Raw genomic sequence first — 20,628 nt, forward strand, 5'->3', positions numbered from 1 at the left:
GAGAAAGTTTTAATTAAATAATAACGATAATAGTCTAAAATGTGCCACAATTCTTAAAAAACTTCAATATACTAAGCTTTCATGTAGCAGTTGGGACAAACAATAACATAACCCAACTAAATTTGATTTCTTAAACAAGGAAAGTGACTCTCTTTCCTTGTTTAATGTGGCCTCTCAAAATAGCACTTCCCGTCTAACAATATTTTTGCCCCACTACCTTTACATTCCCTCTTCTGTCTTTTTGCTCGATGATCTATACGCAGTAAAACAATTGAAAATCTTAACTCAGTAACGCATAAATATTTGATAAAAGGGCACACCCAAAACGAGGGAGATTCGGCTCATTCTCAAATTAAAAGAGAAATTAAACTTCATTTAAGATCCGGCCCTATGTATAAACCTGACGCATTTATTGGTGCCGTAAAGGCTGCAAGGAAGAAAAGAGAGCCCTTCCATGTTAATGAAATGTGTTTCGCCGATTTTTTTGACTTGAAGAGTTTATGCAATCAAATGAACTTTTCTTTGCTGAAAGATGAAAATAATGAGACAGTAAAACTAGCAGGTTTAAAGGTGATTCAACTTAAAAAAAGCCAATCCGATGCTATAGTTTTTAAAAATTCATGCGCTGACAAAAATATCAGAAAGCTATAGGTATTAATAAAAAGAAAAAGGGCAACAATTTGGAATTGAGAGATGCATACAGCGCAAAACCAGGTATGCCCGATAAGAAAAAGTGGATCTCATGGATTTGGTTAACAAAAACCTAATTCCAAGATATAATTGGAAAAAAGTTGTACAGTCAGCCAAGACCCACCCAGGGCTACGTGATGATGATGATGAATTCCAAGATAACACAGGCCATTTTATGAATCGTTGTAGTTTTAAAAGTCACGTGTTTTTGCTTACTTTGACAAAAACAATATTTTAAGTGTTACATTTTCGTAATTTGGGAATCGTTGAATATACCACATCTAACAAGTGTTCTAGCTACAAATATTATTATTCCTAAATACCAAAACGAATTTTGTTACACTACTCACAAAGAAATCTTAAGTGGCTATTCAGACCATATTGTGATCTATACAAACGGGTCAAAATCACCAACATGTACAACCAGTGCTTACTTTGTACCAAAAATGAAGATTAAAAAATCTTTTATTTTAAATAATCAATACAGCATCTTTTCTGCTGAAGCATGTGCTATATATATATATATATATATATATATATATATATATATATATATATATATATATATAGTAGACTCCCTCTATAACGAGAACTGAAATGGCAGACTAATTACCTCGTTATAAGCGGATCTCGTTATATCCAACAACAATAATACTGTGCATACATATGAATATGTAGTTTTCTAAAACATTAACTTTCTATAGTGAAGCCATTCGGAGCAATATAAGATGCTAATAAATATTGTTTGAATGGCTTTTTAAAAAAAAAGTTGTTTACTTTTATTGTCAATGAAATACATTAAAATAAAAAAGAGTTGTTTACTTTTATTGTCAATGATATACGTTAAAACCAAAAAATCTATATTCTGTAAATCTGTATAAAACGTATTTTCAAGAATAACATAAACTACTGCGTTTGCAATTGGAAGAATCTGTAATTTTTAACTGCTTTAAATTGTCCAGTATTCTATCTATCATATTTTCTAAAGATGTGAAACAGTTTTATGCTCCTTTATTTGCGTTTTTTCTTTGGATAAAGTTTCTGACAACCTTTAAAACACTTTCCGCATCTTGTCTATTTAGGACCTATATTATTAGGTGTGAATGGTCAAACCCCTACAATGACACTTGTGAATCATAAATTGTATATTTCCGACTAAGAATCATAAATTGTAAGAAGTTTATTGCGGACGGCACTTAAAAAGGGTATTTATTTATAGTTACGGTCGAGCCAAAACGTAAAAAAACACGTTTTTCAATCTTATTTTCTCTCGTTATAAGCAAATTTACCTCGCTATAGGGGCTTATAGTTCAATAGAAATTTCACGTTACATCTAATGTACCTGTTTATAAGCGAAAACTCGTAATAACCGTGTTCGTTATAGAGAGAGTATACTGTATATATATATATATATATATATATATATATATATATATATATATATATATATATATATATTAATTGTGCAGTGAAAACCAGTGGACAAATTGTCATATGCAGTGATTCACTGTCAGTATTACACTCCTTACAAAACTATAAATTCACAATCAATAGCAATATATTCATATTAGAAATTTTTCAACAGTTACTAAAACTATCAGATCCATATGGTGTTAAATTTGTATGGGTTAAGGGACACTCAGATATTTTTGGCAATACTATTGCTGATTCTATAGCTAAAAATCCATTACAGCACCCACATATGGCGATAGAAGAATTCAACACATGTGATCTACTTGCCTATATCAAACAACATATTAAATTTAAATGGGACAGACGATGGATTCAGTTTGGTGACAGCACAGGCACTAATTTATACAAATTACAACCAACAGTAGCTGTAAAACAATTTTACAAACATGTTACACTAAGCAGAAACACAGTGTCAACTGTCTTAAGATTAAAAGTAGATCATGGATGTTTTCCGAAACATCTACAGAAAATAGGAGTTCTCCCCACAGACCGATGTGAATGTGGAACTAGTATAGCTGATTTAAATCACATATTTTTCAACTGCCCACTACATCGTAATACAAGCACGTGGCTGCTAAAAGAATTGAAAAAAGAGGGTCTAAGTACACCATTAAACGTAAATCTTCTATTAAGTGAAGACAATATAAAAAATTTTAAAATCATTATGATATTTCTTGTAAAAATTAAATTAAAGGTATGAGTGTAAAATTGATCGTATGCATGAACATTTCCTTTGTATGTTTACCATATATGTTGCCCACCTACCTAACCGTGGTTTATGTCTTGTTTGTTAAAATAAAGCCGCTCTGATGAATCCCTGAGCGTGAAAAGTGTCCTCCTTGTACAATCCTGTATGAATGAATACTAATATTCATATGTAATTACGTGGCTAAAGGTTCCAAGCCAAAGCCAATAAGCAAAAAAAAATTCGTAATTTAATGAAATTAGTTCGTTTAGAATTTAAGCTTTTACGCATTATTAAATAACTTTAAGAAATAGTTTTAATTATTGCACTTTAATTTCGCCTTGTAATTCTAATATTGGTTGTTATAGTTACACTTTTTCAATAAAGAACATATTCTCAAATCTAAAATATTTTATTTCGACAACGTTTGTTTATTGTATAACCCAGTAACATAACAAAAATAATATCATAAACAACGTGATATGTCAGTTTGTAACATTCATCTTATTACATTTTTGCAGGAAAAGTGTAACATATTATCACCTTTTTCGTAAATATGCACATTTTTTGCTAAATTTATTACATCATCAGGTATATACTTCTGTTACATTACTTCTGATTGGTATATAACCGTTTGTTTACCATAAGTTATCGCGAAACTCCGACAAAGCAACACAAAACATCGAATCATCCTACATCAAGACAATGCAAGTGCTCACACTGCCCAAAAAACAATAGAGATTTTGGAGCTTCCAAACATCGAATTGTTAAACAATCCACCGTATAGACCCGACCTAAGTCCCAACAACTTCTTTACGTTCCCAAATATCAACAATTCAGTGCTTGGGCAGCGATTACAGTCGCCAGAAGAAGCCATCGATGTCTTTAAAACAGCGATTTTGCAGGTGTCAACTAAAGACTGGAATAACTATTTTACCAATTGGTTTGAACGTATGCAAACGTGTATCGATCTTGGAGGGACATATTTTGAAAAGCAATAAAGTACTTATATATTTTTTGTCTTATGGCTATACGCAAAACTAAAAGACAACCCTCGTACACGGCTTTTGGTTAACCGACAACCAATTGACCGGGTAAACAGCTACACATACCTTGGTACCAACAAAAACAGCCAATGGGACCACTCGACTGAAATAAAACAAGGCATAGAAAAAGTAAGATAATCTCTATGATCAGACGCTATGTATTAAGTTATTATATGGAGTAGAGGCCTGGATACTTTCTGACGCTTCTTTAAAAATGCTCGAGGCCTTCGAGATGTAGTATTACACACGCTCTTCTCTTCTTCTTTAGGTGCCGTCTTCTTAGCGAAGGTTGGCGATGACCTCTGCAGTCTTCCCTATTTTGGGCTTTCCTTATTAAACTTTCAAAGTTTAATCCTGGATAATCTTTGATGTTGCGCAGCCAGGTCATTTGTCGTCTACCCGGGCCGCGTCTGCCTTCTATTTTCCCTTCTATAATAAGCTGAAGGAAGTTATACCTGTCGTGTCTAAATATGTGTCCAAGATAAGACGTTTTACGCTTCTTGACAATTTCTGTGAGTTCACGTTCTCTATTCATACGCCTTAAAACTTCTTCATTTCTAACGCGGTCGGTCCATGGAATTTTCAGCACACGACGAAATACCCACATCTCAAAGCTCTCTAAACGTCGTAACGAGCTGACTGTTAACGTCCAAGCTTCCACGCCGTATAATAGTACACTATTACACACGCATCTTAAGAATTTCATGGGTAGATCGAGTGACTAATGTTGAGGTCCTACGTAGAATAAGCAAGGAATGTGAGATTATTAACACAATCAAAGAGCGCGAATTAGAAAATATCTAAACAAGGCTAGCCACCGGACACCGCTTTGTTTTTAGCAGTGTTTTTGTTTTCACTTTTGTTTCAATAATTTGTTAAATGTTAATAAGTATGGAAGTTAATGTGGAGTTCAAAACCGAAGATTTTATAACTGCTCTTGAAGAGAAACCAGTTAGCAATATAAAGATAAAATTGGTAAAAGAAATGCATGGGAAAGAGTAATATCAAAATTTAAGAAATATTTTTAAAATTTTGATATTAACTTTTCCTTATTTATCTCCTCATCCTTCATCGCCGTCGAATTATTAACAATACATTTGTCGCTAATTTTTATCCAGTCTTTAAAGTTAAAGATAAAATAGTTGGTCATATCGGAGAAGATACTAGAAATGACAATGGAGATAGACTTATCAACATATGTGAACAAAACAACCTGAGAATACTTAATGGCTTTTTCCAGCACCGAGAAATACATAAATTCACTTGGATCCAACAATCAAGAAATTTGATATCCATTATAGACTATGTGATCGCCCGACAAAATACGCAACTCAATATACAAGACGTAAGAGCGTTTAGAGGAAGCAGATGTGGAAGCGACTACTACCTAGTAAAGGTTAAAATAATGCCCATACGACTAGCCAAGAAAAAAGAACACAACGAGGAACAAGAGCAAAAAACAATAGAAACCAAATACAACTTAGATATCCTCAACCATGAAAGCACAAACGCACTGTACAAAAAGCGACTCGATGAAAAGCTCTTACAAGAAAACTTTGATAGTGTTAAGCACCATTACAATTACACAAAACAATGTCTGAAAAGTGCAGCAGAAGCAGCCCTGGGTAAATATGAAAAAACCAAACGAAGAAAGCCATATTGGTGGGATGAAGAAATCGAAGAAAAAATAAAGAAAACGAGATAAATACCACAAACACTTAAATATAAATACTGATCAAATTAAAAACGAATATCGAACAGCCCAAACGAACGTACGAGGTGCGATAACTAAGAAGAAAAACGAAAGCGGGGAAAGAAACTGCTCCAGAATAAACACTTACTTGGGGGTATCAGAAGCACCAAAAGCTGGAAAATACTTCGATCTCTATAAAAAGATAAGACTAAAGACATCATCTCACCGATCAGCCTAGATAAATGGGACGAATTCTTCGCAAATCTACTGGCGGAAAAAAGGGCAGAATATTTGCAAACACTTCAAACACAATCAGAGGTGCAAGTACATATAGTATCTTCCCCAATTAGGATTGACGGCAAATAAGTAGGTAGCACGAGTATGCCAGACATTAAAGAATAGAAAATCACCAGGCCCTGGCAATATCCCACCTGAGCTACTCAAGTACGGTACAAGCAAATTATATAAGCAGCTAGCCAGCCTTTACCAAAAATGTATTAACGGAGAGAGTACACCGGAGGAGTGGAGGACATCGTTTATTACGACAATACATAAGAAGGGAATTAAAGATGTATGTGACAATTATTGAGGAATCGCAGTCCTTAGTACCATCTCGAGAGTTAACGGGAAAGTCATCAAAAAGTGAATGGAAGATGCTAATCGAAAAAAAAAGTAGCACGAAATCAACCAATACATCTCCTCTACGTGGACCTTAAAAAAGCTTATGATAGTGTGCCACAACAAAAACTCTGGAAAGCTCTCGAGAAAACAAATATTAGTGTAACCGTAATCAAGGCTGTTCAAGACCTCTATAAGAATAACACGAGTAAAATAAAGAAAGGTCAGGAGGCATCCAAGGGTTTCACTATCAGCAAAGGACTCAAACAAGGATGCTGCGTGTCTCCTACTTTGAAAGAAACATGGGAATTCCTCTAAACGACGCATTATTGTACACATTGAGTTTTGCAGACGACCAGAATAGTGATGGCCCAAGACTATGAAGACCTCGAATATATGACCCGTGAACTTATCATCGAAGAATACGAACTATGGGGCTACCCATAGAGAAAACTGAATACATGTGTATTGGGGGAATTCAACAAAATCTACTCTTGGAAGAAAAACAGCGAGAAATAAATCACTGTCAAAAATACAACTATTTAGGTATGCAAATAACCAACGATGGCAAATTAGACGAAGAAATTAAACATAGAAATAACCAGGAGAGACAAGCCATTAGGCAATTAAACAGTGTACTGCGGGACAAAACAATCTCCAAAGAAAACAAACACAAAATCTATAACAGAATTATAAAAAGCATTGTTACATATGAAAGTGAGGTACGGCCACTGAAAGGAAAAAACTTAAAAGCGTTAGAAATAACAGAAATGGACTTCCGGAGAAGAGCGGCTGAAAAATCAAGATTAGACAGAGTTAGAAACGAAAGAATACGAGAAATTATGGGTGTTAAGCACGATATAACAGAGGACATCAGAATAAATCAACTAAGATGGTATGGACACGTCCAAAGAATGGATGAACACAAAATACCAAAGAAAGTATTGAACTGGACACCACAGGGAAGAAGAAAGCAAGGTAGACCGAGATTAAGTTGGAGAGAAAGAATCGATAAAGGCTTAAGGGAGAGGGGAGTTGAAGAAACCCTTTGGAACGACCGAGATAAATGGAGACTGGAAATCAGCAGACGGCGTAGAACGTTATAAACTGATTGATTGATTGATTGTCGCTAATGTTATTTTACGGAGATTCATGTTTAAACCGATGGGCTTATAATCGGTGTCAGCCACCGGTGTTTCGTTTGCGTGGCTGATTAACGCGGTGGCGGACACCGGTGTCCGACACCAGTCGCTTCGTCTGAAAGGGTACTAAAGATCAACTAAACACTACAAATTTAACTCTACTGTCGATACTAAAGCCTAGAACAATTTAATAATCATAAGCAAAAACAGTATCTTACCTCCCTAGCGCATTTTGAACCATGTTGAAGGAAACCATGGATGGCTGTTATAAGAGCACCACCTTTCTTATCGCTGCATTGTTCTGATATGTAGGCCAACCATTCAAACTTTGTACGAGAATCATACATTACGTACAAAGATCTTTTTAGAGTCATTTCAGAGTTTTCGCAAGTTGCTTGTTTGCTTATCTGTGAAAAAATAATAAACAGATTGTAAAAAATTCGTACTACTTATTTGATTCAATAACAATTTTCAAAAATATATTTTTGGGTATTCTCGATAAATACCATATTTGGCAAAGTTTTGGATCCAACTTCATAGTAACTAGATCAGACATCAAAATCGGAAAGAATGTTCAGAGAATTTTTTTATCAAAAGGAAAATGCTAACTCCATAAAAGTGGAATCTTTTTGGGAAAAACTAAAGCAAAGAGTAAAATGGGCTGCGAACGAACTAAGAGGTACAGTTATTAGAGAAAGAGATAAGCATGGTATGATGAAGAATGCGCAAAAATAATTCGACAGAAAGAGTCAAGCATGGCTGGTTTTTAGAAGAAAAAGATTGAAGACATGGAAGAACTATGAGAAGGAAATCAAGTAACAGACTTCTAAAATCAGATAAAGAACGAAATGTAATGCTTCCAATAAAATACAATTTTTGGCAAAGATACAAATTAACTTCATTGGAGCTAAAACAGGTATCACAATAGCACAAAGCTTTTGACAATCTTCCAATCTAGATTTTCTAGTGCATGGCCTATCTTGGGTAAGGCCAAATTCTTGATGTCATAATTGCACAGGATTTTCTTCAAATTGGTTAGAGCACGCCATATATCCTCGTAGCTTGCCCTGTCTGTATACGTCTTCCTGGTAACCATATACAGCAAAGATCGAGGACAATCTTCTAATCTCAGTAATCTTCCAACTTTAGGCTGCTGGTTTTTTAACTCGTCCAAACGACCGAACTTCTTATAGAATACAGATGAGATTCCTTTAGTCATCTCAAGATTTTGGGCAACACAGTGGGCTAGAGAGACGTTATACTGAACACTAAAAAAAGGTCCGTTCCCGAACCCTTTGCAAAGTCTTCGTAATACCAAAGTGTCCACCTGATGCACCGTCATGCAACTGACGCAATACTTCTGACACTTTACTTTTAGGTACAATCAACTGAAGCTTAGTTTTTTGTACCATCATCGTTCTCAAAAGTTCTATACAGAAGATTACCTTTTAGCACTAGGCAATTCCATTGGCTCCAGTAACACTTGACTTCGGGACTACATGCACTGATATCTTTCCAAGAAGGTGTTTCACCTCGACGCATCCAATCCAATATTCTTTTTATACATGGATCATCTGCTTGGTCGTCTTGTAGCTGTTGAGGCTGCCATTGATCATTAATGACGGTGGTTCGTCTCACGGGGCAAAGTCGTTCTTCTAATTCAAGACAATGATTACGATTTGCACTGTATGGCCGTCTTGACTGAGCATCAGCATTTGAATGACTTTCTTCAGCCCAGTGTTCGATCTGTTCTAAGTTTCTGACTGTTGTATTATTTTCTTACAATTTACGGCGAATGTGACCTACGTCGCCACTATTCCAACATCTGGTTTCGAGTCTCTTCGGCATAATGTTACGAACTACTTTTCTTACGAATTCCTCCAGACGTTTATCGTTTTGTTCGTTGCTCTCTTTAGAGGTTCGTACTCGATAGTTCCGTGAGGCTCGACTAGCTGTCTCGTGTTCTATGGCAATTTCGAGCGCTTCATCTAAAACTTTCGGTTTTGCTAGTCGTAAAGCTTTCTGTAGTTCATTGTCTCTCAACCCATTGATGAAGGTATCTACAGCAATTTCTTCCAATATGTTGTCTGGTGCCTCTGGATAAGCCAACAGCGCTATACGAGCAACATCTGCTTCAAATTCTTGCAAACTCTCACTTGCTCGTTGAATTCTACTTCTTATTTGTACTTTGTAGACTTGTTGTAGATGGGCATCTCCGTAACGTTTGTCTAGTCGAGTGAAATAGGTCTGGTAACATTTTTCTTGACCCTTAGGAATCGATCTTAGGATATCCGCTGCATCACCTCGTAAAGCAGCAAAAGAAAACAGATTTTTCTTGTTCTGTCCAATGATTGGCTGTCGCAATAGCTTCAAATTGTTTAAGGTATATGGACCAAGAAGACTTTCCATCAAATGGTGGCAATTTGAATCGCATATGTGTCGTTTCGCCTCTAGGTGATTCTTCTTTCACTACCGGATCTAGAACTACTGCATTAACTGGTGGTAGCACTTTCGTATTAGTTATCATGGTCTCGAATTGTTTGATCTTCTCTTCTACGTTATTTACATTTTTCTGTATCTGATCGAATGTTTTAGAGACTTCTTCAAATTTCTCATTGTTCTAAGTACATACTTCGTCGAATCTTCTAGAAACCTTTTCGAGTTTCTCGTCGTTTTGTCTAGCTACTTCTTTAATAATTTGTGAAGTCTCGACGAATCTTCTAAATACATTTTTGAATGTTTCATCGAATCTTTTGAAACGTTCTCTAATTTATCATCATTTTTTCTAGAAGATTCTTCAATCATTTGCGAGACGTTTTCAAATTTATTATCATTTTTTAAAGAAGTCTCTTGTATCTTTATTAAAATTGCTTCTTCTGCTGATTGAAAATGGAATGTCTCTGGGTCATCTCCATTCTTGTTAAGAACATTCTTCAGTCGTTCTTGAAGGATCTTCTTGGACCCACTGCAGTCTTCATCTGCGTTCTTCTAGTTGCTCACGCAACTGTTTTACTGAAAGTTGTACTAGCAGCATTTTTGGTCAGGCACACACGTATTTTTTAAATGTCCTTTTTTTACAATGATCACTACCGAATTACGCGGATGTTCCCGACGAACATTACTTTTCAAAAGTTCAAAAGTCTTTTTCAAAAGTCACTGCTGAATTTATTTTCTCACACCAAATCTCACACCGGATACCATTGTAGTGAGATTAAATAAAACAAGCGGTTCGAATTTATATTATAGGATTATATCTTATCCGCCAACTCCTGAGTTTTCTAGATTTATCCTTCTAAGAATTGTGACGCATCGGAGATGGGCTATTTCGTCACAGTCACAGTCAACCCAACAGTTTGGAAAATTTTTATTTAACCATTGCTTCACGGTCCTAGTGTAATGAACAGAGCACCAAATCTTTTTCTGGGAAGTTATCAAACAAAGAATTTACCAAATTTTAAAATTCTTTTATCTCTTTTAGTTTACGAGCTAGGGCCGTATAAACAATTAAATTGTTTATAACTATTGTTTGACCACTCGGATCGAAATTCACTCTCGAAATTCGTAATCAGCAGCCAAAAATACATTAAAAAAATTTGGGTAGACCCATCAGAATTGAAAAGGCCACGGTGACCTAGCTGGCCTCTAGGCTGATAGTGGATTGGTAGAGGCAACTAGAATTTAAACTAAAGTTAAGTTTCCATGACAGTATGTTTATACAGTGTATTCTTTGGTGACTCATAGCTTAGTGAGTGTTAAAATTTTAAGTTGTCATAAATTAGTTATTAATATGTATATTTAAATGACATTTTTTCACAGCTCATTGAAGCCACTCTAAATGTAGTATCGTAGGAATTTTTTATTAAAAAAATTACTAATAAAAATGCTCCACTTTTGACTAAGGAAAAGTATCGTAGGATGCACTGGAAATCCGAGTAAACATTTTAAATTATGACCCGCAGTAGATAGATCTTTTATTAAATGACATTTAAAAAAAATAGTTAAAATTAGTTAGAAACTCCAAAATATTATAAAGGTGTCTGCAATCTAAATAGGTCACACTGTATATAGTTGCGTTATCTAAAATACTTACTCATGGTTTTTCCAACCTGTCGTTTTAAATTAAACAAACAACTTTGATGTAAGTTGCTATTCTGTTTATAGATTTAATTCTGAAATTTATTTGTCCTAATAAAATATTACCGCTGTATATGTTAGTTTTCTAGTGTCTTAACGCTTTCCGGTAGAAAAAATTAAATTAGCGTCACCGAGCCGCGAGACCCTATCTCCAACCGTAATACTTAAACACCAACCGACCCGACTCCAACGTGTTTGAATAACATCTGGCTTGAGTGAACTATGAATCCAATAAACTACTGACATGGAAGGAAGTTTAACCAGCACGTTGAGTATTCAAGACTATGAGCTAAACAAAAATTTGTGTTATTCAAGGAAAACCGATAGTATACTCGATATTAAAGACGAAAGACAAAATATATACATTCACAATAAGTTTACTTACACCAGCTTGTAATAAAGCAACAGTTTTATAATATTCAGATAATTCATCGCTTAGGGTTGCTATCAACGCTTGAGAGATGATTCCTCTTTGTTTTTCATTCTCTTCACAATACCTTTTTAACTGATTATGAAGGAAGCTCGTTCCCGTTAACCGTTCGAGAATTCCTTTTTGAAACGGTGTTAGATGTTTACAGGCCTTAGGATCTATTGTGAAACCCATACCACCCGGTTCTTTTCTAAGAAACTTTCCTTCGATGCCTTGGAATGAATACATAACGTCTAATAGTAAATCCTGTTCCGTTACTGCTGACGAACCTAAAATGAAATGAAATTAACCTATCAAAAACCTAAAATATATAAAATTAGAAAAAATTGTATAAATGGTGATTAAAAGTATATAAGACTGAAAGCGTCTTTTATTAATCACAAAGGCGGTTCTGAAAAAAGAAATAGATAAGAACGTAAATGATAAGAAGATTGATTCTATTTAACAAAAATGTATTTCATTTTGCAGAGCATCTCATATTGTGGCATGCTAAATTTTTCTATTACTGGCCTGTATTTGCAATACTATGTCTAGAGAGATTATTACAGCTTATTTCAAATCGAGTGGCGAGCCCTTCCACGAAATAGTTAATCGCGCAGACAATAGAATATCTATGATCAGGCCCATGCAGTAGCGTTGCAATATTAAACAAATTAAATTATTTGAAATCACACCAATTACAAAATTATTACTCACTTAAATAATAAATGGAGTTTGATTGTACATAGATTGTTTTATAGATACCAAACTTATTGTTTGTTATAATACCATCTTTACTAATTGATACTGTATAAAGTTTGGTAAAAGTTAATTTCTAATTTATTATCAGTAACCTTAAAACCGTAATTATAAAGTCATTATTAATGACTCCTTAACGACTCGTTAAGAACATACAAAGAACTGATAAGAATTATTTCCAAGAATTTCTAGTCACTGAATTTCAAACGAGTTTGTAATTTAGTCTCATTATGTTGTAGAATCTCAACAAGAAAGGTGCTACCACGCGTGTTAGAACTATTTTAGAATGGAAATGGTTAAGTGTAGTACGAGTAAACAGATTAGATTGACACCAGAATCCAAAGGAATAGTTTGCAATGTATTTAAATATATGCAAATACTATTTCCTGAAGATAATCGAACCAGTATTAAACAACGTGTGAGTGAAGCTACTGGAGTATCTTTACGTACAGTAGAAAGGATCATTCAACAAGCGTAACAAACGCAGAGTCAAATGATACACTAAAATTTCCAGCTACAACACTTGCTAAAAGGAAATCAACCGTGACAGACTTGAGGGAGTATGACAAACAGTTAATTAGAAATACCTTTCATCGTTTTCATGAGACTGAACGTTGTCGTGAATCATTGAAGCTTTTGCAGAAAAGGCTTGAAGAGGTGTACGAGTGGACTGGAAGTGTGACTTCTCTCTACAGAATTGTGAAAGATTTGGGATTTAAATGGAAGAAAACGAGAGATAATCGACGTTTATTAATTGAACGGAATGATATGTGCTCTACGCATTAAATATTTGGACAAAATTAAATATTACAGAAGCGAAGGTAAGTCAATGGTATATGTTGATGAAACCTATGTACATGCAGGACACACTACGCCAAATAGCTGGACAGATGACAGTGGCAAAGGATTGTTCAAAAACATTTCAAAAGGAAGTAGGTTGGTTATCGTACATGGTGGTGGGGAGATGGGTTTCATACAGAATGCCCTTTTGATTTTTAAGTCAGGAGCTAAGACAAGAGATTATCATGATGATATGAATTCAGAAAATTATCAAAAATTGATGAAAGAACAGTTAATCCCGAATTTGCCTGTTGGATCTGTTGTTGTTACTGATAATGTGTTATATTATAATGTACAAATTAATAAAGCACCCATAAGTACTTCTAAAAAAATGGATATGATATCTTGGTTGACAGAAAAAAATTTACCATTTGTAACGTCAATGTTAAAACCGCAATTGTACGAAATCATCAAACGACACAAACAAGATCATATTCAATATAAATTTAACAAAGTGCTGCAAGAATGTGGACATGTTTCTTTAAAACATCTGCCATATCATCCAGACTTGAACCCTATAGAAATGGTTTGGGCGCAAATAAAAAATGAAGTTGCAAAACAAAACGATTATTTTAAGTTAGAAGGCGTAAAAGTGTTGGTGGAACAGGAATTTGCTAGAGTGACCGTAGATAACTGGAAGAAAGTGTGTGAACATGTTGAAGGTTGAAGATAAGTATTTGGAAAGTGAACGTCGCATAGATGTAATTACTGAAGAATTAAGGATCGATTTAAATGATTCTAGTGACGATGAGAGTGCATCTGATTATGAAAGTGCATAATATAATTTAACATAACGATGTACCTATGTAACCTATGTGAATATAAGTTTTCCAAACTGTCCTGTATGTATGTATTATTTTTTTACTTTATTACAATCATTTCGTATATTCTTCTATTTAACTTTGTGACGTTTAAGTGAGTAATAATATAAATAATGAAGGTTTTAAAGTTAAAACAATATTTGTAATTAATATTTATTAATACTGTAATCTGTAATACGTATCTATGGGTTCACATACAGACAATATATGTATGTGATATATTAGAATAATATGTATTAAAATAAAGTAAAAATATTGCCAAAAATATAATCTAATATCATTGTTTAATAAATGGTGTGGACCTATCTTTAACAATTTGATTTAAATCATAAGTATTTTTTGGAACGCCACTGCATTGTTTGGTGAGGCTTTACTGTTCCTAGAAATTTCCACCACTACAGTTGAAACATACTCTAATTTGTATCGTTTCGAATACGTGCAAGTGACCCTTGTTCTGAGAAAACTTTTTCGAATTATAATTTTGGTTCAGTTTATGTTGATAGTTTGAAATGTTACCGTCAATTGAGGTAGTGATTTGATACTTTAGTGTTGGTTGGTTATGAAGTGCAACTTCTTGCTAGGAACTAGGCACCGAGGGAGGCTAGGAATGACTTGTATAGGAATGATAGGTACTGACAGGAGAGCTCCATTTTCGTAGTCCTCTCAGAGTATCAATCCTATTATCGTCAAAAATTTCATTTTTTTATGGTGAAACTTTTTTACGATTATTTGTCAAATCTACTTAGGACTCAAATCTTTACCAATTTTGACTTTATTTTGATCTTTTGACTTTTGTCGATTTGGACTTTACCTATTTTGTCCTTGTTTTTCCAGGCGTATGATACACGAAGTTATGTCTTGTCCTAACGATATGTAGATTTTGATAAATATTAAAATATTTTTTTCTCTGGTCACATATTTCATTCTATAGACAACCATTACATTTGTTAACAACTTATGTAGTATATTTTATTCAAAATCCACAAGGAAAATAATTCCTGTAGCTGGCTGTATACCACGTATAACAAAAGAGGTTAGTCTTTGTATGTGGGTATATTTTATTTTATAAAAACCCTTAAAAGGGCAACATTACAAGCACGAACGTTTTCGGAACAACTGTTCCATCATCAGGTTAAAATGCCTAAAATAAGTATAAACCATTTAGTTACAACAAACGTGGTTTAAAATTTTGACTAAGGTTAAAAACAATAAAATGGTTATACTTACAGGTTAACATGCCTGAGCCACCAAAATATTTGGGTAAAAACCCTTTAAATTGAAAAATGTTACCGAAGAATGTACATGATGTTTATAATATTATATGATGTTTAATATTTTAATTAGATTTTACTTCAGGTAACATACACCCATGCTTAAGTGAGTTCCAGTGTCCGGAGAGTACACCTCTTCAAACGGACTACGGTTGGCAACTGATTGATGAAATACTCATGAGCGGTGTCAGAAACAAAATGTCAATGAACCATGAAACAGTGTTAGTTAAACATTATATTACTACAGCCAAAAGATTAAAAAACTTTGATGATGTTAAAATGATAACAGTAATCCAGGTGTTGGAATTTAAAAATTTCTCTATAATTATTTAATATTGGATGTAAAAGATGTAAATTACTGGTGTAGTTGAAGGTCATGTTTAAGAAGATGACGTATGTATTAGGCAGCTTATTTTACTCTTTATCGTATGGAGTGTGGTCTAAAAGGTGTAATTTGTGAAGAATTAGCTGAAATATATGGAAATGTCCTTTTATGTTGCTAACATCTAGGACAAGGAAGAATAATTAGTATATATTTGTAGCTAATGTAAGACTTTTTTAAGTAGATGAAATTGTTTAATACTGCTAGTATCGTAAAAATTTTTTTAAATATAAGTGAGTCCAATAGTTTGAGAAAAAATGATTGAAAATCTTCCGGCTGAAGGAATTAAAGTTATAATTTATGTGATTAAATTTAAAAATTTTATGGAAAGACTGAGATCCTCAGAGACCTGGCAGGAATAACAGTAAATGGAATGACTAAAGAATAAAGGGGAATGGGTTAAATGGAAATGAATGAGTTAATCAACAAAATTAGAGATGATAGAGGTCCTTCATGCTTAAAGCATCTAGCACCCTGAACAAAATATATTTTGGTTGTGTTAAAATCTGATACATAAAAGTTTGAAATTTTATTTGTGAGTATGGTGTACTAAGTTGTTGACTAAGAGAGGGGGGAGCAATGGTTGATTAAAGGTTTAGGTAAAGTGGGAGAAAGTGAATTCTGATGAATTGCTGGATTGTGTTTAAATGTTTACTGAGTTTGGAACTAATGGGTGGATGGTAGATATATGAAAAGACAGAGAACTAGCAAAAGAAAAAAGAATGGACAGGAATATGGTGCAAAAGTGAAGATTGTAAAATAATGAAATAGTGAGGTATAAAAGATATGATGTTAACAATAGGGGGCTGAAAAATTCTTTTGGAGGGAGTGTTTTGACAGTAGTGTAGAGAGAATGGTTGTTTTTAAGAAACAATAATTGTTGAGAAGGATTAAGGTGTTGACATTTATAGAGGAAAGACAGATGAAGAAGATGGGGTAAATTTGAGAAGTGTGGGTTATGAAAAGAGTTGTCGGTGTAAGGGTTGAAAGTCACGGTTAAAAGATACATGGCGATTAACGCAGTTGGGGCTTCTTTGCTTTTCCTTGACTATTTCCAAGTCTTCATATAAATCTAATTTTAGAAAATTTTTTTGGGGTATATTATGTAACAAAGAGACGTCTTCTGGTATGTTGAGGGTATGTTTATGTTGTGCAAGATGTTGTGAGAAGGTGGAAGTGTTCTCTTTTTTAGTGTGTTCTTGGGAACGGGAAGTTAGTGATCTACAGGTTCTACCTATATATGTAGCATCACAATCAGAGCACTGTAATTTGTAAACACCACTACGATCCATGTAGTTGATGCAATCTTTTGAATTGGTTAAACATTGTCCTAGATTGTTCAGGACTTTAAAAGAAATGTGGGTATTCTCAACAGATCTTTTTAGAATATATCTGATATCTCCAGAAAGACGTTCTTGAAGGTAAGGTAAGGAAGCATAATGAGGTTTAATGGTCAAGTCTCTGGGGAACGCAGCCTCTCTCAAAAGTTTGAGTTGTTTTTTATTAATAAGTTTGTTAATGAGGTTGGGGTCATACCCATTGTTGGATGCTATTTGTTTTAGAATATTGAGTTCTGTTTGGTAGTTAGATTGTGATAGTGGGATTGTTTCTAGGCGGTGAATATAACTATGGAAGGCTGCATATTTATGTGACATTGGGTGGTTGGAAGATAAAGGTATGATATGATCAGTTTGTGTAGGTTTCCTATAGATACTGAAATCGAAATGGTCGTTTAATCTGGTAATAGTAAGGTCGAGGAAATTAATTGATTGAGACGACTCTAGTTCCATGGTGAACTTTATATTTGGGTGGATTTGATTAATTTTGGAGAGTAATAGATCAGCTGAATTCGAGTTACCTGATATGAAGACTAAACAGTCATCAACATATCGAAACCAATGGAGAATTTCAGGATTTTTCATAATGTGTGTGGATTCTAAGTGATCCATAAATATATCAGCTAGGAGAGGGGAAAGGCAACTACCCATGGCTAAGCCATCAGGTTGTCTGTAAAATTTACTATTGAAAACAAAAAAGTCTTGAGCTAGACAAGTTTGTAATAATTGAATAATTGAGTTAGTGGTAGACATAGTGATAGAATTTGCTCGTAGAAGAGAGTGGACCAGATTAATAGTTTCTTGTTTGGGGACTGAAGTAAACAAATTGCTGACATCAAATGAAAGCATTGTGATGTTGGGATGAAGATTTATTTGTTGGAGATTGTTGACTAGATGAATTGTATTTTTGACTGAAAAGCGAGGGGTGAAGTTCGTCATATTGTTAATGAGATTCAATATGAATTTTGACAGGATAGAAACTGGAGTGTTTATAAAACTAACAACAGGACGAATGGGAATTCCCTCTTTGTGTATCTTAGGTAAACCATACAATCTGGGTGTTAATGGGTTGCTAGGTTGCTATATATTTTGTTCAGGGTGCTAGATGCTTTAAGCATGAAGGACCTCTATCATCTCTAATTTTGTTGATTAACTCATTCATTTCCCTTTAACCCATTCCCCTTTATTCTTTAGTCATTCCATTTACTGTTATTCCTGCCAGGTCTCTGAGGATCTCAGTCTTTCCATAAAATTTTTAAATTTAATCACATAAATTATAACTTTAATTCCTTCAGCCGGAAGATTTTCAATCATTTTTTCTCAAACTATTGGACTCACTTATATTTAAAAAAATTTTTACGATACTAGCAGTATTAAACAATTTCATCTACTTAAAAAAGTCTTACATTAGCTACAAATATATACTAATTATTCTTCCTTGTCCTAGATGTTAGCAACATAAAAGGACATTTCCATATATTTCAGCTAATTCTTCACAAATTACACCTTTTAGACCACACTCCATACGATAAAGAGTAAAATAAGCTGCCTAATACATACGTCATCTTCTTAAACATGACCTTCAACTACACCAGTAATTTACATCTTTTACATCCAATATTAAATAATTATAGAGAAATTTTTAAATTCCAACACCTGGATTACTGTTATCATTTTAACATCATCAAAGTTTTTTAATCTTTTGGCTGTAGTAATATAATGTTTAACTAACACTGTTTCATGGTTCATTGACATTTTGTTTCTGACACCGCTCATGAGTATTTCATCAATCAGTTGCCAACCGTAGTCCGTTTGAAGAGGTGTACTCTCCGGACACTGGAACTCACTTAAGCATGGGTGTATGTTACCTGAAGTAAAATCTAATTAAAATATTAAACATCATATAATATTATAAACATCATGTACATTCTTCGGTAACATTTTTCAATTTAAAGGGTTTTTACCCAAATATTTTGGTGGCTCAGGCATGTTAACCTGTAAGTATAACCATTTTATTGTTTTTAACCTTAGTCAAAATTTTAAACCACGTTTGTTGTAACTAAATGGTTTATACTTATTTTAGGCATTTTAACCTGATGATGGAACAGTTGTTCCGAAAACGTTCGTGCTTGTAATGTTGCCCTTTTAAGGGTTTTTATAAAATAAAATATACCCACATACAAAGACTAACCTCTTTTTTTATATTTTATTCATCCCTTTATTTCTTTTGTTTCCGTTGAACGGGAAAATGTTCAAGTTTACTTTTCGCTACAATAAAGGAGATAATAACTGTACATTCGCATTTAAGATTTTACTCGTGTTTTTTTTGTTGTTTGATTCAGTCCCGTACTGATCATTGTCGATGTGCATCAGATCTGCACTTAGATTATTTTAGAGATAACTTTTTTGTTTTGGTGTTACTTAGGACTTATGTTAAAGTCTGAATATTTTAGGCAACCAGTTTATTGGTAGTGAGCTCAGATTTATTTCAACGGCGCTGGACTACTGCTTGACGGTTGGTGTTTTGTTTTTTACGTTTTTATTTTCGTTCATGTCATGAACAGCAGGTTTGTGGACATATAAGTTTCTTGAGTTTTTGTGCAGCAACTTGACACATTAAGAACCTTGGCTTTTTATTGTGAAGAAGATGGTAGCGATAATCTAGAATTAGAATAACTCTATATTTCCTCTTCGTTCTTTCAGACTTTAAGCTTGTTTTTAGAAAAGCTGTTTAATATCAACTTTTGTCAGCTTTTCGCTACAATATTTCTTAAACGGATAGTTATCAATCAATACGTCCTACCTGTCCTCACATACGGTGTAGAAACCCTAACCCTGACAAAACGAACAGTCAAATAAATATTAACCACACATTAATCAGTGGAACGATCAATGTTGGTCCTATCTCTAAGAAATCTTATTCCAAATACAGAACTCTATAATAAGAACCGGAGTAGAAGATGCTGTGCAAAGAATAACAAACCTAAAATGGAATCGCCAGAATGGACGATAATAGGTGACCTAAAAAATGGAGTAGAGGCCCAGAAAAGGTGACTTTAGAAAGCGAGAGTGTCCTCCAACAAGATGGATACAAACTGGATACAAAGTGCACAAGATAGAGAACTATGGAAGCATTTAAGGGAGGTTTACGTCTGGCAGTAATCTGGATGATGTTGATGATGATATGAGTTAGGTTTAACTGTTGTTTAAAAATGATATTTGCTTTAAAACCTTCCATATAATACAATGAACACGTCACTTTTGTAGCTACATTTTATAAAAATCGTTGCAGAACTAAAAACACAAAATTAGTAGTTTCATTACTGCT

The 20,628-nt window shown here is 34.0% G+C and overlaps 1 protein-coding gene across 1 annotated transcript in view; it reads right to left on the reverse strand.

The window, feature by feature from the left end:
• Window positions 1–20,628, reverse strand: part of Grip91 (gamma-tubulin complex component 3) — a 64,956-nt gene that overhangs the window by 23,673 nt on the left and 20,655 nt on the right. Inside the window, exons 5-6 of the mRNA XM_072535063.1 lie at window positions 11,867–12,180; window positions 7,566–7,754 (exon numbers count right to left, since the gene is read on the reverse strand). Of these exons, the coding sequence (XP_072391164.1) occupies window positions 7,566–7,754; window positions 11,867–12,180 (503 nt within the window). The remainder of the gene's footprint in view (window positions 1–7,565; window positions 7,755–11,866; window positions 12,181–20,628) is intronic.

This window comes from Diabrotica undecimpunctata, chromosome 6 (genome assembly GCF_040954645.1).
Source record: "Diabrotica undecimpunctata isolate CICGRU chromosome 6, icDiaUnde3, whole genome shotgun sequence".
NCBI lineage: Eukaryota > Metazoa > Arthropoda > Insecta > Coleoptera > Chrysomelidae > Diabrotica > Diabrotica undecimpunctata.